This window comes from Leopardus geoffroyi, chromosome C1 (assembly GCF_018350155.1).
Source record: "Leopardus geoffroyi isolate Oge1 chromosome C1, O.geoffroyi_Oge1_pat1.0, whole genome shotgun sequence".
NCBI lineage: Eukaryota > Metazoa > Chordata > Mammalia > Carnivora > Felidae > Leopardus > Leopardus geoffroyi.
In genome coordinates this window covers 19,238,552-19,258,056 of record NC_059328.1, presented here as the reverse complement: position 1 = coordinate 19,258,056, position 19,505 = coordinate 19,238,552, and the positions used below count along the sequence as shown (strand labels likewise).

Below are 19,505 nucleotides of genomic sequence, written 5' to 3'. Positions count from 1 at the left end.
ATGTGGATCAGCCCTGCGAGGCCACGGGCTCACGGAAGGTCTGCCCTCTGCCCCGTCCCGGTCTCTGAAGCCTGCAGGTGCGTGTGCAGCCTGTGTTCTCCCCCCTGGGGGAAGGGTTGCTCATCAATGCCCCTCCCCAGCATGGCAGAAACTCCCGCGTGTCTGTGCGTGTCTGTGTGCGCGCTCACGGGTCTGGTATAATTGTTCACTTTGGAGCCAGACAGACCCGGATTCCAACTTCACTCTACTGCTGTGTGACCTTGGGTAAGTGACCTCACCTCTCTCAGCCTCGGTTTCTCCACTGGTGAAATGGGGTCCGTGAGGTTGAAAAGAGAGAATGCATATCATGTGTTCACACTGCGTGTAGCACACAGTGACATGCTCACTAAACACTAGCACTTATTAAGGTGTGTATGTGTGTGTGTGGCAGGGGTGTGCGAATGGAAGGGTTTGTGAGTGTAGGGACGCTAGAGAGGGTGACAGGCGAAGTTGCGTATCTCCGCCTGTATGATTTGGGGGGGGCGGCAGTCGAGTGTGGCACAGAGATTAGTCCTTGGACTGGCCACTGCCACTCAGAGGGTTCAGTGGTGCCCGCAGGCCACAGGTCACAGCTGTCCCTGCCTCTGCCTCCCAGGCAGGAGGAGCAGTCACGCTCACTTCGGGCAGGGCCTAGTTACGCACCCCTCCTGCTGGGACCCCGTCTGGCCCTTCCTCATAGAGCTGCCCACAGCGAGCCCTGCCCGGGGCAGGGACAGCAGCATGTGCCCCAGCTCCCACCAGCTGGCCCTCTCCAAAGCGCAAACTCAGCGCCACGCGGGCCAGGCCGTACTCATCCCTGACATTCCCCCGGGGTGGAACAGGGATGCATTTTTAGCAACAGACTCTCTTACCCAGAAAATGAAAGGGAGGAGTTGCCAGGAAATATGCATATACATACATATGTATACAGCACTGACAGCATGCAAATAGCCTAAAACTAAATGCGTTTTCTTAATCAGAAATGTCAGGATCTGTGTCGCATCCGGTCCCGGCTCTGAGGGACAGGGGTAAGGCAGACAGCCCTGCAGGGCTGTGGTTGCAGGGCTTGGGGGCGCGCAGTGCCACGCACAGAGGAGGGAAGGACGGTGAAGCTAAGGTCCTATCCCAGACTCAGGCAGCGAGGCCGGGGAGCTAGCCCTGGGAGAGAGAGCCGCAAAGATACTGTGTTTGTGTCTCCTCCCTGATGGCTGGCTGCGTTTCTCCAGGATCGGTGTTTGTGGGAAAGGGATCTGAGCAGAGCTCCAAGGGCCCGGCTCTGAGACATCAGCCCCGGCACTGAGGACGGGATTCGGTTGGCCCTGAGGGCCCCTCTGTGGCCTCTGCTGGGATTTACGTGATGTCACACCCCAGGAATGTTTTCCGATCAGACAGTAAGTGAAGTGGCAAAGCAGTGTATGTGTCCCCTCTCTTTTGTGAGGCCCCGGGCAGGCGGACCAGAAGAGTGGGACCTCCCCGGGACAGAGAGGAAGCCGACATGCCACCAGAGCCCAGAGCCCCTGCCTCCGGTGAGGCGCCCTCCTTCCCTCCCGGGCAGCTGGCTGGAGCCACTGCTGGATTGAGAGTCCTGAGGTAAGACGTCACTTCAGGGGGCACCTGGGTGGCTCAGTCAGTTAACTGCCCGGCTCTTGGTTTTGGTTCAGGTCATGATCTCAGGGCTCATGAGTTCGAGCCCCACATCAGGCTCTGTGCTGATGGTGCAGAGCCTGCTTGGGAGTCTCTCTCTTTCCCTCTCTCTCTGTCCCTCCCCTGCTCTCTCTCTCTCTCAAAATAAATAAACTTAAAAAAAAATCTTTCAGTTAAAAAAAAAGACATCGCTTCAGGAGAGGGAACAGGAAGTCTGGTGAGGTGGACTCGGGGTTCTTGGAGAACCTCGCGAACGGCCCCAGGGAGCTCCTGGGTGCCTCCTACAACATCTCCCAGGGGTCTGCTCCTGCAGCGCGGCAGGGCAGCATGGGTCCTGTCTGAGGGAGGGCCAGGCAGGTGTTCAGAGCAGAGCTTTCAGTCTGTAACAAAATGGGTTGGAATCTTAGCCCCAGTTACCTATTAGCTGTAAGACTTTGGGCAAGTTACTTTTCCTCTCTGAGACTCTGTGTGAATAATGGGGTCATATAAATATCTGCCCTCAAGATAAATACGTGCCTCAAGATCCTGCCTTCAAGAAGCTCCCAGGCCAGCAGGGAACAGGAAGAGGCATGCGACGAGGCCATAAAGAAGCAAACGAAGTTCCTAGAGGCCAGGAGAGGCTGAAACGCTCCTGGCTTAATGGCACAGGTGGCATGTGAGCCAGGCTTTGCTGGCCAGGGAAGCTGGGAGCGGAGGGCAACCGGTGGAGGAACAGAGTGAGCAAAGGCAACGGGGCACACGGGGGTCTCCAGGAGCCAGACTCATGCTCGTGAAGATTCACACATCATGAAGCTGGCTCGCCATTAGTCCTCTGGACTCTGACCCTGTCCTTTCCCCTCTTTGGGTCTCAGTCGCCACACCTGGAAAGTGAGTGGATATAAACACGCTCCCGTCCCCACGAAAGGGAAGGGTAGCAGCGCGGAGGGGGGCAGGTAGGCACCCCACGGGCTCTGGAGCTGGACCCAGCTGCAGCCCCTGCTCTGCTCTTCTCTAACTGGACCACTCAAGGTCCCCTCCACTCGGGCATTCTGTGACTTAGTGACTACCCAGAAAGTCTCAGGTTCACACACTGAATTAAGCAACAGATCAGGAAGCAAAGTCATGGAAGCAGCCAATAAGAATCAACGTTTTAATACCGAGCCAGTAGAACAGAAGCATTACCGGTGCTTTCTGTGACTAGTGGAACCACATGGGAGTTTTCTGCTCTTATCTAACACTTTTGGTATAATCCACATTATCTGCAATGAGAAGTTATTATTTCTAAAGAGGGGGATGTTCCAATAAGAATGATCAAAAATGGAGTTGGAAGTCCTGGGTTTGTGTCCTGGAATGGTCAGGCGGTTACTGGCTTATGTGACCTTGGCCAGGGTCTTCAATCCTTGGAGTCTGAGCTTCTGTGACCTTGATGCCCCCCAGAAGCCCTTCTGGGTTCTGACACTGGGTTCCTGAGACCCAGCCCTGCTGGGGCCAAGGGTGGCAGTCGGCAGACCAGGGGTCCCTCTGCTCAGAGTCTCGAGACTCCCTAGCAGTTTGGGGCACCTCCTCATGGCAGGAGGGTGTGATGTGCCTATTGGCTGCTGACCCTAGCTGGGGAGGGAAGTGAATGGGGTACACCCGTAGGGCGGTGAGTCAAGGCAGTGTTGGGGGACGATCACAGAACAGCTGCCCCTCCACACCTCAGGAAGATCAGGTCTTATGAAACCTAAGCCCCAGGTGTGGTGACAAACACCGGCCCTGGAGAGTCCTTGGCTAAGGCTAACCTCCACTGTGCCACTGGCTCGCTGTGATTCCCAAGGCGGGTACTGTCCTCTCCCTGTGCCTCAGTTTCCACACGGAAGCAGCCAAAGCCAGAAGTGGGAAACCAGAAGATGTCCTACCTTTTGAAGTTCACAACACCTTTTGGGATTCCCGTGGGGGTGTTGAAGGCGGGCAGGAGTTTCTCTCCCAGCTTGATGGCCTTGATTCGGAACACCTGTAAAGGAAGAAGCATGGGGCATCGTGAACGGGGCTGGGTGGGCGCCATCACTTCGAGAAGCTGCTCCCGCCGGCGGATGAACCCAGGAGCTGCTGGCCCGGAGTGGGAGGTGACGCTGTGTTGGGCTCTGGAGTCAGACAGCCTTGGCTATGAACCCGGCTCCTCGAATTCCTGGTGACATGGCCTTAGTCGAGGCACCTCTCTCCGAGCCTCGGTTTCCTTTCTCACTCATAACACAAGGCCACTATCGCCTTCCTCAGAGGCTGTTGGGAGGAATGAAGATTAGGTAATAGTTGTAAAGTCCTCACGGCAGTGTCGGGACTCTGAAGGCTCAGTGATTCCAGCTGTGCTCCGGGTGGCCGCCGGGAGGATGAAGTAGCCAGGGCCACCGTCACCAATGGACCAGGACATCACGGGCTGGGTGCGGGGGAAGTACGTTTGGACAGGGTGTGAAGAGCACTGGATTAGGAGTCCTGCCCCGCCCCAGGTTCAATCCCTGCCTCCCAATTTGGCTGCTGTGTGCTTCCCAGCAAAGCACTGCCGTCCCACGTGTAACACCAGGGGTGGGGGGTGGGGCCTTTCCCCCTTGACATTCTGAATCTGCCCACGGTTCCCATTTTTTAGATGGGAATGAACGGAAAAGGTGAATGGGGGTCCCAGGCCTCAGGGCTCTGCGGGAGGCTCTGACCCCTTCAAACTGTTCTAATTCAAAAGCACCTGTGACTTTCTGACGCCGCAGTTTCCCTCTTAGGAATTTATTCTAACTAAATAAGTAATGAAGGATGTTGTAAAGATTTAACTTTATTTCAAGAGAAACATGGGAAACATGAGAATATTCTAAATATCAAACAATAGGGAAGTGGTTAAATTATGGCTTGTCCAGGCAATAGAATACCGTGCAGCCGCTGGCATGATGCAGATTATTTAATAGCAAAGAAAGGGGTTCCAGTTCATTAAAAGAAAAATATACTTTGAAACAGTGTAATTCAAAGTTAGTAAAAATTACATGCAAACGGATGCGTGAGAAAAGGTTGGGCAGGAAATACACTAAAATATTAACAATGGTCTCCTAGGGGTAGGGGGTAGGCTCGTGGAGGAATTTTGCTTTCTTCATTTGGCGTATCTCTATTTTTGTGCTTTTTTTCATAATAAAAACAAGCCCACAGTAAGTAGTATTTATTTTTTAAAACGTGACTATTCCGGGTGGAACAACACACGTTTCCTTTCATTTCCGGAGCTGGACCTCCTGAGTGTTGCAAAACAAAGTCATCTTGAGTTCCCAACCCCAATATGCACAATATATGGGCTGAGGCAGCTGTGGAGGGATGGCTGTGGGGCAGTTTTTGCCGGATCCGGCTGGGATGTGGCAGAGAGGCCTCGGAGGGCAGGTGTGGTTGTTGCTGGGGAGAGGAGGGGGTGGGAAGGGAAGAGTCGCATGTGGGGCCTGGCAGTGATGGGGACAGAAGAGGATAGTGTCCAGTGCCAGACAGAGGGTCCCAGAAGTGGGCACAGGGGCCAGCCACACCACAATCCCCGAGGAGCTTGTCTAGGACCCGGATTCCAAAGCCCTCTGCCCCAGAAGCCACGGGTTCAGCAACAACAAAGGGCTCTCCTTCGAGGCTCCTGACATCATCACTTGACCCCTGGGAGGCTGAGCACTGAGGCACAAAGGAACCCTCCAGAACCTGAACCCGAGGCTGAGGCTCCAGGCAGCCGACTGGCTGTCTTCTGCCCTGAGGACTCCTAGAAGATTTCTTCTTAAGTGCTCTTAGGAGCACGTTATCACAAACCCCTCTGTGGGCTTGATTAATTTGCTAGAGTGGTTCGCGGAACTCAGGAAACATTTTACTCACTGGATTACTGGTTTATTATAAAAGAACAGAAGTCAGGCAGAGTCAGATGGAAGTGATGCAGAGGGTTAAGGTATGGGGAAAAGGGCAGGGAGTTTCCATGCTTTCTCCAGGTGTGGCGCTCTCCCCAAATCTCCTGGTGCTCAGCCAACCAGAAGCTCTGCGACCCAGTCCTTTTGCGTTTTTATGGAGGTTTCATCACATGAGCAGGGCCAATTAAACCACTGCCAACTGGCTACCGATTCAGCATCCAGCCCCTCTCCTGTCCCCGGAAGTCAGGGTGGTGGGACTGAAAATAACTACCCTCTAAGTACAAGGTTTTCCTAGCAACCAGCCTCTATCCTTTGGTGGGGTCCAAAAGCCACCCAATTAACACAACAAAAGACATATTTATTGCTCTCATCACTTAGGAAATTCCAACGGTTTTAGGAGCTCTGCCAGAAGCAGGATGCAGACCAAAAATATATATTACTTATTATAAAGCACAATACATCGATGTGTCAGTGTCTCTACATGACCTTTAATCCTTGCAACCGCCTTGTGGGGAAGATGTTGACCACTTTGAGGATGACAAAACTGAGTCTCAGAGAAGCAATTTGCCCAAGGTTGTGGAGCTACTGATACCAAGCTGCCTTTCCAACACACAGAGAGAACACAGAGCTATACGGCTGCAGACAGCCATGGTAAGCAACAGGCAGGGCCCAGAGGTTCCAGAACAGAGGTGAGAGAGGCCAGCAAGAATTACATTCTGTAGAGTGGAAAGGTGTCTGGGCTGGGAGTGAGAGCCCAGGTTTGGATCTTCCCACTTAGCAGCTTTGTGACCTTAGGTGAGCCACTTACTATCTCTGAGCACTATAACTGTGTGCAACGGAACTAACTGTACATGTGCCCCGGCTGTTTCACAGGGTTCCTCCGGAACTCAAACGAGAGGATGTATGTAAGTGAATGGGCCATGTGAACTTGAAGAGCCGTGTAAACATCACCTGGAGTGGCTGTCAGCAGGCTTGCTATTCTCCTGTGGGTCTTGCGGGGCTGGTTACCCAGAAGGGGACTCTCCTCCCCCAGGTTTCCTCTGCAGCAAGGAAAGGCCGCAGCCCAGGAAGGAGCTGCGGTCTCCGGCACCATTCCACAAATACTCCTGGGATATTTGAAGAATGGAAAGCCCCACTTCACAGGCACCCACTATGTGTGAGACCAAGGACAGAGAGGAGGGAGGCCCCAGTCCGGTGTGGCTGAGCCCTGGTCACAAGGAGTGACACTGGGCCAGGCTGCGTGGGGGCTACAACTCAGGCCTGTGGTAGAAAGGCCACGCGGTCACGAGCTGACCCAGCACAGCCCTCAGGGACTGCGACCTGAGCACATTCCTTCTAAGTCTCAGTTCCTACATCTGTAAACAGATGAAGACCCCCACCTCATGGGGTATTTGGGGACCAGTGAGACTGGGCTCATGTGGCACAGTCTCTGGGAACAGAGAGGGATCAGCAGGGCATGGCTAGAGGACAGGGGCTGTGCACATAACCTCAGGAGCCTGTCTATTCAGGATTCTGAGCCACATGGGGCTCCCTGGGCTTTGGGAACTATTTCTAAGTCACAGGCACTCCTGTCCACACCCCACTGTCCAGTCTGCATCCTGGAGAGTCAGACTGATGATCCTTAAAGTGAGATGGGGAAACTGAGGCAACGCCACGAAGGGGGGGGACTGCTTTTTATGCTCCTTTTCCTGCTTCTATTCTTGCCAGGACCTGCACCTGCCTTACACATGCCTCATAGTACAAATAATGTAGCCCTTCTTGCAAGGGTCAAGGAGTTAACGATTTCGTTGAAGTCTTCCAGCATGACAGATAGCATCAAGCGAATGACCAGGCAAGAATGACCGGGTGAGGCTGTCCTGTGCATATTCCAGACACTGACGCTAGACATCTCAATGCCAAGACCCCCGACTCCAAGGAGTAAGTGACTTATGGAGGACACCTGGCTCCTTGTCCTTGCTCTGACCAGTTCCTGGGTATCTGAGAGGGCATGTACATCAGACCACAATCCTCAGTAAAAACCCAGACCCCAAGCAAAGACAAGACTCCTTTTCCTTCCCAAGTCTCCCAGATGCTCTGTCTGTACCTATACTCGCCCTCAGTCTTCTGCTCTCACTTCCTCTTGGCTTGTGTTTGATTTCTACCCTGCATGAAGCCAAGGACCCTTTTGGCTGGTCCTGGGGCACCTCCCCTCCTTTGGGTCCTCAGACCCAGCCAGACTACATCACTAGGGAGCCAAGGCCTCAGATAGGTTTTCAGAATCAGGATACCCTATGAGGAGGGTGGAGGGTGGGTCAAGCATCAGGACTGAGGGGCACCAGCTCCTCCCTCAATCGCTGGCCCCTCAAACTGACCCCTGAGAGCCCTGAGCTGCATGGCTCCCTCCCCTGTCCCTATCTATACGCTATGGCCACCTTCCACAGCCATGAGTGGCAGGGAGGCTGGGCAAGTGCCTGGAAGAACAGGGTGCCTTTTCTGTTCCATGTCATTTTCCTATCCTAGGGTTTTCAAATACGATTCAGGTTTCGTGTGGCTCAAAGCCAAGGGATCCCAACCACACTAGTTTGGAGACAAATTGGTACAAGTGGTAATCTCTGCTGAGGAGATCAGGCTTGATGGAGAGGCCCGAGGTGACAGGAAGTAGAGTGTACCTGTTGCCTCTGAACTCTTGGTTGCAGCTGACTTCCTCAGACACCACCACTGGAAGTTAGCAGGGATTTTTTGGCGGCTCTCCCTGCGGCAGGGGCAGGGATGATATTGTCTCAGGGTGGACAGAGCAGGAAGAAGGGCAGGGAAGGGAAAGGGCCAAGGCCAAGGCATCTAACCCCAGAGCAGCGGTTGTGCTGAGCAGTGTGACCCCTCTGGGTAACAGGGACACAACTGATCGATGATGACCCATGGCTGGGGACTTGGCCAGCCTCACCCCCCGATACTTGGGCTGTACTTTCACGGGACTTCTCGAAGGGAGGAAGAGCCTCCTATTTCTACAGAGCTCTGTGGTTTTCAAAATTCTCTTGTAGCACGGAGAATATGGGCTTTGGAGCTGGTCAGCTCAGGGTCAACTCCTATCCCTCCCGATCCATCTCACAAGAGCTCTGTGAGTCCATCCCCATGGTGGGGAAGGAAGCGAGGCCCAGGGGTGGGGGAGGACTTGCTCAAGATCACAGGCAGGTGTGGTGTGGGGATGAGACCCAGGTTTTCTGACTCCCTCCCTGCTCAGGGCTCTGTCTTCTCCCCACACTGCACAGTCCACCCTCTGGAAGCCAACACAGCTTGCCTGGGGCTGAGGCCTTGCACTTCGGACACGAGACCAGCCCCAGTGGCTGCCCCATCTCCCTGTTGCCCCTTGAGACCTGCAGCTGACCTCTGGCCGGTGGCTGGCACCCGGAAGGGGAGGGGGAGCGGAGGAGTGGCTGTGGAGCAGGACAAGGCTGAGGGGCCCCAGGGGTGGAAATGGCGAAACAATGGTCTTAGCTTTCTCAATGCTGAAAACTAGCACCTGCAAAAACCAGTCCAGCAGCTCTATAAGCCAGTGCTGAGCCCAGACTGCTGGGTGCTGTGCTAGGAGCTACAGGGCTGGTGTGAGTAGACTAGTCATCGTCCTTGGAGAATTTACTAGCAACTGTGGGAGCCAGCGGGGCTCACCTGGGCAAGAGAAGGGAAACATCAGATGAAACATGAGAGAGAGAGCCTGCAGGCGGCACCATGGAGGCTGGGCGGACATGGGCAGCCCCAGGCAAATCCCCCTGAATCCCTGCTTCCTCACTGGTGACATGAGGGAGCGAGACTGGATGTTCTCTAAAGCTTTTTCCCACCTGAATGGTCCAGGGTCCTCCAAGGGCCAACTTACCTCTTCTCCCGTCAGGTAGAAGGCTGAGAGGAGTCCCCCGATGTACCGGATGTTCACCTCAAACAAGGATGCTTCTCCACTCTGCAGGGCAGCGGGAAAGGGGAGGGCAGGGGCGGGGGACACTTGTGAGGTGCCTGCAGGGCTCCCAGGGACAGCCAGATCCTCGAGACAGGTCACTCTGGCCGCAGCCCCCCACCCCCCCTTGATCTGGCCATACTTGTGCTGGGCTCCGGGGCCTCGCTGGGTGGTGGTTTTCGGAGCAAAAGTTGAGAGGCATCGACACCTGCTTGGCAGGCCACCACAGCTCGTTGACAGCATTGCAAATAAACACCAGGTTTGGCTTTCTTCCCCAGCCCTTGCCGGAGGCCATCAGAGCAAAGTTCTGCCTGGCTGTTCTCCAAGGAGCTGGAGAACTTGGTGGGGAGCTGTGGGCTGAAGATTAGCCTGAGGGGAGGCAGATTCTCTAGTCCAGCCACCTCCCCTTCCTGAGGGAACTCCTGGCCTAGCTGGACGGTAGGGTGGCCACATTCCTTGGGGCGGCAGGGGGAGGGGAAGGTTCTCCCAGGAGGTTTTGGGGCAAATGGGACAAAGCCGAGGCTGAGAGGGAGGGGTGCCAGAAAGGTACTTGTAGGTAATCAGCAATCCTCAGCCTCAGCTCTGTAGCCCTCAAGGCATGTCCACACTTGCCTCAATCATTGTTTTCTTTCTTAGGTCTGGATTGCGAATCAGGGGTGTTGGGGCACCATGCCAAGAACCAGATCTAGGTTAAAATCCCACCTCAGCCTCTTACTTGGCTTTGGGACTTCGGGCAAGATATTTAGCTTTTCTCTGCCCGAGGTTCTTCATCCTGAGCAGGTGGCAACGGGGCGCTGAGTGGTACAGGTGAGATGTCCGCCCGGCGCACACGTGATGCCTGGCGTGGCTCCCTAAAGGGGTCTGCTATTACCATCCCTGCCCCCCCCCCCCCCAGCGCTTTCCACATCACTGTCCTTTACTGCCGACAACAATGATGACTGTCCCTTTATCTGGGAGAGCTTTTCCACTGACACAGCACCTGCAAAGCTCTTCTCTCTTTCAGCCTTACAGGGCTCCGCGAGGTTTCCGTTCCAGTTTTCCAGGTGAGAAAGCCAAGGCTCAGAGAGGGGATGTGACCCCATCTTGCTTTCTTCCAAGGACCCCGCCTGTTTGAATGTCCCCAGGCTCCCCGAACCTGCCAGCACCTGGCACCATAGGCAGCTGCCTGATGCCCATTCTCTATCCACTATCTGCACAGGGACAAGGTGGGCCTATGAAGATACCCCTTCCTTCTGCCACCTTCTCCCATTCCATACGGTGGGAAATGGGAAGATTCTGACCTTCTCACGCAGACTACCAGAAGGCATAACATGCCTCAAAATAACCTTGATGATGACGAGAAGGAGGAGGACACCCCCTCACATCCATATCAGACTTGACCGTGTTATAATGCTTGTTGTAACTCTCCATGGTAGTTAACTCTCACAACAAGCCCATGAACTAGTCACTGTCATTGTTACCATCATCCGGATGGCTCCTCAGCCTCTCACCTATCTCTAGAGGGCGGCATGGAGTGAGCTGGGGGCTCCAGGTTAGAGCGGCTCAGAGCAGATACACCACTTCTCCCCTCCTGTTGCTACTGTTCTGTGTGACAGATTCAACCCTAGAAGGGACTTCCTGGGTGCCTGCCACCTCCCACGGAGGGGAAGGAAGGGTCGTTGGCTGTCTTCCCTCCCAGGGGACAACAGGCTGGTAAATACTCCTGGGTCGGCCAGAGCTCAACGCCACCTTGAGGCTGGTCTTAGGAGAGGGGGCTCAGCAGAGAGGGCAGAGCCCCAGTTCCAGGACTGCTCTGCTGTGCAGCTTGGGGCCAGAGTCTCTGGGTCTCAGAAGTGACCGGGTGGAGCTGGCCACTGCCCTTCCGGACCCCTTTTGGCTCCAACACCCCAAGGGTGTCTGACTCACCACGTTCAGGTGGAAGTTCTCTTCAACCCAAGCCTTGGCCTCCTGGAACTCGTCCTGAAGCTCCATGAGGTAGAGGGTGTCTAGGGAGTCAATGATGGTTGCCCCGCTGAGGCCTCCTGTAGGCACAGAGATCGGAGGCATGACCCGGGCTCATTCCTGTCCTTGCCATCCCCAGCCACACAAACTACCATTCTCCACGCCCCCTCTAAACACCTAGGCAGGTTCTGAGGCCAAGGCTGGCCCAGGCACGATCCAGGGAGGCTCCAATACCACCAGCCTTTGAAGGGGAGTCCAGGAGCAAGCGTCCCCCCTCCGCCCACCCCAGGCTGCTTCCTCCTCGGGGCAGTGGCCGGGGACCAGCCGCCTGGGACACCAAGTTCACAGGCCGAACCACTTCCCAGATCTCAGTCCACCCATATCCGCCAGCAAGCCAACCATCAGTGCCAGTCAGGCACCCACCACTTTTCTGTGACACTGGGGAGAGGGTGAACTGGCATTTCATTTACAAAACCTTAATATGCCAGTCCTCTGACTTTTCAATTCTATTCCTTGTTTTATTCTAAGGAAAGAAAAAAAAAATGTTCACAGATATTTATCTGGGAAGGTATTTATTGTTGCAGTACCATATACAATGGGGAAAAGTTGGGAAAAAACTCCAAATCCAACAATAGGGGATTAGTTATATAAATTGTGGCTCAAACATAAAATAGGACTATGGAGCCATCCATGCAGGTGAGGTAGGCCTGTGTTTATTGGGGAGATATCCATGGGATCTGTTAAGTTATAAAATGTAGGTTGCAAAAAAAAAACCCAACAAAAAACCAAACACAATATAATTTCTTTATTGTATGCCAAATGTGGATGAGCTTACACAGAACTAAGTCTGGCAAGATGTGATTCAATAGTTACCTCCCGAGTGCTGGGATTACAGGTGCCTTTTGACTTCTTTGGCTCATGGATTATTTTTATAACCAGAAACCTACTTCCATTTGGGAAAAAAAAGGGGGGGGGGATGTTTGGGCAAAGAAACCAAACAAATGCACAAACCAAAGGTTTTGTGGCCACTCTAGGATGGTCAGTCCAGAAAGCGCAAGTTCTGAGGCCTGGCCCCTGCTACTGGGCCTTAGATTCTTATCCTGGGGAGTAAGGGCTGAGATAATGGTGCAAAATATCGCAGCTCTCCAGACCACGGGCTGGGCAGGAGAGTGATGTGGAAGGCCTCCCCACGTGGCACAACCAGAGCCTGAGTGTAGAGTCCCATGAAGGAAGAAAGGAGGGAGAAAGCGATGTGCCTGGGGCCATCTGGAGGGCTTCCTGTAAGAGACAGCTGCCTCCTTTAAAGTAAAGTAGCAGCAAATCCTTTAGATACTGGCATGTAGCTCAGGAGGACTGACGGTTCCGCCTTGAAGAGGCTCAGTGAGGACCGCAGGCTCCACCTCCCCCCTGGAGGAGCTTTGGAGCGCACAGGGCTGAGCCCCACTTGAGTCTGAAGCACAAGCTCGGGCTTTGCGGGCACACCTGCATTCAGAGTCAGCCTCTAATCTCCTTAATTAGCGCTTCTCTAACTACTCACTTGTGTTGATTTTGCAGGCAGAGACTCCTGAAACTCAAACCACCACCTTCCTAGGCCTGGAAAAGGATGAGAGGGAGATCAGGAGAAACTGGGAGAAGGGTAAAGCTGGAGGCTTTAGAATCTGCTTCCAGAAGCAAGGGCTCCCCAATCCAGAGTCAGGCATCCCAAGATGGTTTTGGTATTGGGGATGAAGTGAATTTCTAGAACGTCAACTCCTCCTACACTGAAGGATAGGTAGGAAAACACCCAAGCCAAACAAAGTTGATCTTTCCTGGTTTATGCTGGCTGCTTCCCCTGTGGTTGTCAATGGCCAAACCCGGTTCACAGGGACGCTTTACTGTCAGATGAAGAGGCAGTGGGGCATGGGAACATCCATGGGCCCGAGATGCACAGATGCTGAGACACGCCCGGCCATGGAGCACCAGCTGGTGTCCATCCTCTTGGCTCTGAAGCTACGGCCCCCTCCTGTTACACCACAGGGCCTCACACCGGATTTTTTAAGGGCCAGAAGGGATTTTTAAGATCCCACTGCCCAGCCCCTAAATTTCATAGAGGGCCCCCAGAGAGGAGTTGGGACATAACCCAGGATTAGATCAAAGGCAGAGCAGAACCCAACTTCTCTCAATTCCTTGTGAAAACAGTTGGATCTGATTGATAACCCTGCCCTATCCCTCCAAGGGACAGGAGGCCGCTCTGACCAGGGAGGGCTTGAAGAGAAGCCCAAGGTCAAGGGGACCAGACCCAGGGTGTCTGATTTCTGAATCCTGCCCTGAGCTGCCCAGTGTTTTTACCCCAGGGACCTTCCTTCCCTGGGCTGAGCCTGAGCTCAGAAGCCCAAGGGTCTAGGCTGGGCCAGAAGGGCAGCCAGGGCTCCTCGTGACCAGCTCTCCTTCCCAAATGCTCCGGAGGCCCCGGCTGAGAAGGTAGCTCGCTAAGCGAGCTTTTGGCAAAGTTCTGCCCGGCTCTCAGGTTCCTGTATCCTTCCTCAGTTGACCTCTCACCCAGGCCCCCACCTACCACACAGCCGGGCTGCGGGCCAGCAAGGCACTTATTGGAAAGCCTTTCATTCCCAGCCAGAGGTTACCCAGCGGCCAGGCTGGGCCAGAGAGAAGGCCCAATCCCGAATTCAACTCTATCTGTACCTGCAGCTGGCCTGGGGCAGCTCCCCAGGGGAAAACACACAACCCTATTCAGAGAATAGGCATTCGATTTAGACGCACAGAGCCGAAGGGGGACAAAAAGGCAGGCAGCCAGCTTGAAAGTTCCACTGGCCTTGGCCCTGAGGCAGGTTCCAGATTGGTTCACTCTCCCACTTCTAGCTCTGAATGCTCATTGTGCACAAACGACACCTCCCCCTACCCCCCAACCCCACCCCCACCCCTCCACCTGCCAGGCAGGAGGCAGTGAGGTGTGTTAAAAGAACACAGCCCTGGGTTCAAACCCCAGCTTGGGGCCAGCCACACATCTGTTCCAAATATCAAAGTCCTCCTCTGTAAAGTGAGGTAAGGCCAGTGGGCTAGATACTGGGGAGCCACTGCAGGTTCCTAAGCTGAGATAAATGCATCATATAAGTGCCTGGCCTTTCTCATAAAGACACCTGTGTATGCCTGGGGCAGAGTTAAGTGCTTGACAAATTAGTTCATTGTTCTTATTTCCTGGGTCCAGTAGCTCATCCTGAAACACTGGCCTGGTCACGGAGATGTGGGTTCAAATCCTGGTTCCATCACATACTATCTGTGTGCCAAGGCAAGTCACTGTACCTTTCTGAGTCTTGTGTCCTTCATCTTCAAAATGGGGACGACAGTAGGACCTACTTCCTAAGGATGCCGGGAGGGCTAAGCGGGGCAGTGGATGGAAAGGTGCTGGCACAGTGTTAGGTACATGTGAGCTTCACCCAACACACAGAAGCGTGGCCCTCCTTGGCCTCAACTGGCCCTGGGCAGCCCCTCCACAGTCTTCTGGGGTCACCGAGGCCTTGTGGTGCTCCTGTGTTACCAGCCCCTCCCTGCCCCACAGGGCAGTGCGGCATGAGGCTGCAGCTTACAAAACCTTTGGCCCAACTTAAAGGAAAAGTGTCACATTGGTCCTACCTGTGTCTGCTGCTGAGGCCGTTAACATCCCCGATCTGGGTGGGCACCTGCCTCTAAAAGGGTCTTCCTACCTCCAGGACCCCTCCCCTTCCCCTCAAATTCACCTTGTACATTGTTGCCTGACCTGTCTTCCTAAAATGAGACCCAGCTGTGTCCCTCCTCAGCTCAGGAAACTGCAACGGCTTCCCAGTGCCCATGCAATAAGGTTGGGGTGGGGGGCGGTGGGGGTGAAGCCTTTTGGGTCTGACTCCAAAGGATCCGGCTAATCTCCTCTCCCATCAAGCTCTGCTTCCTGGACACGTGCTGCACACTCCTGCCTCCATACCTTGGCACGCGCGCTCTTCTCTGCCAGGAAGCCGTTCTGTGCATCTGGCCACACTCAAAGCCCACACGCTCTCCAAGCTCTACCTCCCACTGGCAGCCTTCCCTGATTCCATCCAGCCAAGCTCCTCCTGCGGAGAGAGCTTCCACTGGTGTGTCTACCACCCTTGTGCTGAACCTTGGGGCTCTGCTCACCTTCTAACTGACTGCGAGCTCCTTGGGGTCAAGGGTTCCCGCTGCCTCTCTGCACCAATTCTGCACCTTGTCTCCAAGCAGCCCCAAAGGTCAGAGTCCCCAGCCCAAGTAGGCCTCCCACCATTCCCTGTGGCCTCTTTAGATGTCCCTACCTCTGTGACTCTTCCGCAGACTGCTAGGAACGGCCTCCCCACCCTACCTTCACCTGGAGAGATCTAGAGCCCACCCTCAGGAAGCCACTGTGAACGTCATTCCATGGTCTACGTGAGGTCCTGCCCTCCCTGGACCCTCCTCCCCTGAGAAAACCTTCAGCAGCTCCTCCAGGCCCACACTGTCTGCCCCCATTCTGGGCACCCCCATCTCCACCACAAGAGCTGCCCCACTCTCGGTGCACCACAAAGAATTGCTAAGCTATGTGTCTCTGCCCTTCCAGAAGAGCAGGGCTCCGGGGTGCAGAAGACTCATCTCCGGCTCAAGAAATAGCTTCCCAGTGGAAGTGGGAAAGGCAGGGAGCCAGGATGGTCCATCTCTGACGGATGCACTTACCCTCCCTGGCATCGTGCTTGCTCTGAGCGGACCGTGGCCTTTGGGACGCCACTCTTTTTCTAACCCTGTATCTGCACTTTCCCAGTCTCCTCTGCTGGTTCCTCCTCTTCGCCAGACCACTATGGATGGGCTCCGTCATCACTGGGCCTTTTCTCTTCTCTGCCCTCCCTCATTCCCTTAGTTCAATAACCACCTACATGCTGAGGACTCCCCAATGTCAACTCCCAGCCAGGACCTTGTTTCCCACCCCCCCCCCCCCCGGGAGACCATAGGCGTCTCATCTTTAACCTACTCCTCAACCACAGTGGTTAACGCCAAGCCCCTCCTCCCAAGAGCAGTGCCCCAGCCCTTGATTCTGCAGCTCTCTTCTCTCCATCCTATCCCGCAGCAAATCCTGGTGGCTTTCTGCACGATTTCCAGACTCCACCTACTTGTCCCCTCCTCTGTGCTGCCCCCTGGGTCCAGCCACCTTCTTCTCTCTCTTGGATTTATTCCAAGAGCCTTCTAACTGGCCCCTGGGCTTCTACCCTTGCGTCCCCCACCCCCACACCTCCACCCATCTATCCTCAACGTGGCGGCCAGAAAGATCCTTTGAAAATGCCAGTCCTTCTGTGCTACTCTTCTGCTCACAACCCTCCCATGGCTCCCATTGGACTCTGAGGCCCTGTGACCTGGCCCCGGCTTCCTCTCGGCCTCATCGCCCACTCCCCCTCCCTATTTCTCTCACTCCACCCTTATCGCATGTTGTTCTTGCGGCCCTCCAAGCCTGCTCCCTGTTAGGCCTTGGCAGTTTCCATCACACTGCCACAACAACAACACCTCTGTCGCTTTTCCCTTGCCTCTCTATTCTTCCTCAGCACCTTTATCCCAGAGACGTCATGTGTGGATCTGCTTCCCCGTTTACTGTCTTCTCGTAAGGGAACATAGGAGGGGACAGCCCTGTTTTGTTCACTGCTGTCCTCCATTGCCCAGGACACTTTCCAGCCCATCACAGGTGCCTGCTAAGTATTTGAGAATAAAAGGCCCGTCACTCTGGGTGGGGAGGGTTTGCAGGGGCTGTGGCTCATTCACGTTTTGCAGTGCCTGGCTCTGGTCTGGCACCCAGAGGTAAAGGTACATGTGTTGGTTTGAATAGACTGAGCCCACCATGCAGGTGTCCGTGGTGACCACGCCCGGGGCAGGTTAGCTATCTATTCCAGGGGCGGGTGCCAAGAGACAGAGCAGACCCCACCACCAGGCTGTGGCCAGATCAGCCAGGGTGGCTGTGTGTGTCCACACCATTGTCCTGTGCGAAGCTATTTGTTGTGCGTGGGTCAGTTTCTGTAAGGGACTGGCCCCCGGCTCCTGTCACCTCCTCCCTCCCCCACCCCCCAGGGCTGCCTGGGCAGGAACCCTGGGCTGCTAGACAGGGTTTGTATCCCCTCTCCTGACTCTGCTGTCTTAATGACCACGAGGTTTTTATGTGATGTTGTATTAGCAAAGAGAAATGGGTCAGGCCGGGCAACATAAGCTCCAGGAAGAACACTCAGAAGGAAAAAAAATCACCCAAAGCATAGCCTATTACTGCACTATCCCCAGAGCCATACTCTAATGGTTGCATTTAATTTGATGACATAATCCACAGAGACTTTTCTTCATCTGTAAAGAAACAACACAAGTGTTTCTTTCTCAGCTTCCAAGCTTTCTCAGTTTCTCAGTGTGGCTGTCGGGCAGGTTGTATTTCCCAAACATGGCTGCCTCAGTGCACCCCACCCCATGAGAAGGACTCCTCCCAAGGATCCTCCCCTTGAATCTGGGTCGACCTCTGTGACTACCGGGAGCAAAAGAATAAAGCAGAAGGGGCAATGTGTTAGTTTCTAGGCCCAGACCTTAAGAAACTGGCAGTTTCCACTTCTTGTCTCCTGGAACGCTGGTGCTTAGAACAAGCCACCATACTGTGAGGAAGGACAATGGAGCCCACAAGGAGAGAACGCACGGGGAGGCCATGTATATGCTTTCTGAGTGACAGCCCCTTCTGAACTGCCAGCACCAATCCCACACGCGTGGGCTCCACCTGTCAAGTTACCCTTCAAGCCTTTCCAGCTGAGGGCGCATACACAGTGGTAAAGAGATAAGCTGTACCCACTGTGCCCTTTATGAATTCCTGACCCACTGAATCTGTGAGCATAATAAAAGAATTGTCTTAAGCCACCAAATTTTGGAGTAATTTGTTATACAGCAGTAGCGACTGGAACGTTCTGCTTTGTGGGTGTCGGGGATGATGGAAATGATATCCCCGCTACCCCAAAGTGCATGATATCACAGCATCTTGGATGGTGACGTCTTCTGGCTGCATGAAATCCTTTTAGGGATTAGGACCTCTGCATTTCTGTCAGGTCTGGGAGGGTTCTTTTTCCTTCAGGAATAATACTTTTCTTGAATCTTCCCACGATGGCTATTTCCTGGATCACATAAAATTGTGTTCAGAGGATGTGTGTTTCCAGGCAGAGGTTTCCTGGAGCCTCTGGAAGGACTAAAGATATTTTTTAGGAACTATTCCTGGCACTCAACAGGACGCTCTTGCTAGGAGTGAATCAATAAAAGATGATCAGATCTGATGATGCCACTGCCTTTCTTAGGCCCTCGATGCCCTAATCACATTCAAAGTCCCTGGGCACAGTGCACTGGGTGCTCGTGGTCCAGGCCTTGGCAGCCTCACCAGCCTCTCCGCTGCTCTCTGTGCACGTGATGCTCTACCCACATGATGTCATCAGGAGCTCCCCGAAGGCCATGGGGTTTCTGCTGACATGAGTCCCTATGCCCGGGATACCTTCCTTTTCCGAGTTGGCCTGGTGAACACCTACTCTCTGTCCTGGCCTTGGCTGGAGCGTGGAGTCTTCTCTCAGGAATTCCTGAGCCACCAAGCAGACCTGCCCACTCCCTCCTGTGCAAGCCTGCCCCACTTTGCCGCAGGCCCCTTGGTCACGGCACTGCTCCCACCACATCGTACGTGCCTGTGAATCCCAGGGGCCACTGGCTGGATCTGACTCTTCCCAGTGGCCCGGGCATCCATCCCCAGGCCAGGCGCAGAGAAGGTGAGAGCAGACGGCTGTTGAATGAATGCACGGCTAGTGGAAACACTGACAGCGCCTTCCTGGAGATCCTCGGACACTTTAAAAGGGCTCTTGGCCTCGGAGAAAACACACCATACACAGCAGTGGCCAGCCATTCAAGGAAAACACTGTCGCGGGGACAAAATGGGGACGTGCAGACATCACGGCCCTGGTGGAACTAATGGCTTCCTCCAGCCTTCCCAAACAGATGTCACGCTTTGCTGCCGTAACAGGCCGGAGGACGTTTGCTGCGGCCGACTGCTGAATGAGGGTCAATGTGACGGATGACCAGACATGGTTCACTGAACTAGTCTACTGGACAGGGCTCCTCACTGGAAAACA

The 19,505-nt window shown here is 54.3% G+C and overlaps 1 protein-coding gene across 2 annotated transcripts in view; it reads right to left on the bottom strand.

Moving 5' to 3' along the window:
- MAN1C1 (mannosidase alpha class 1C member 1) overlaps nt 1-19,505 on the bottom strand; it is a 141,922-nt gene that overhangs the window by 23,349 nt on the left and 99,068 nt on the right. For both annotated transcript variants that reach the window (XM_045476123.1, XM_045476122.1), the window contains exons 3-5: nt 11,347-11,462; nt 9,367-9,447; nt 3,540-3,634 (exon numbers count right to left, since the gene is read on the bottom strand). In XM_045476123.1, the coding sequence (XP_045332079.1) occupies nt 3,540-3,634; nt 9,367-9,447; nt 11,347-11,462 (292 nt within the window). The remainder of the gene's footprint in view (nt 1-3,539; nt 3,635-9,366; nt 9,448-11,346; nt 11,463-19,505) is intronic.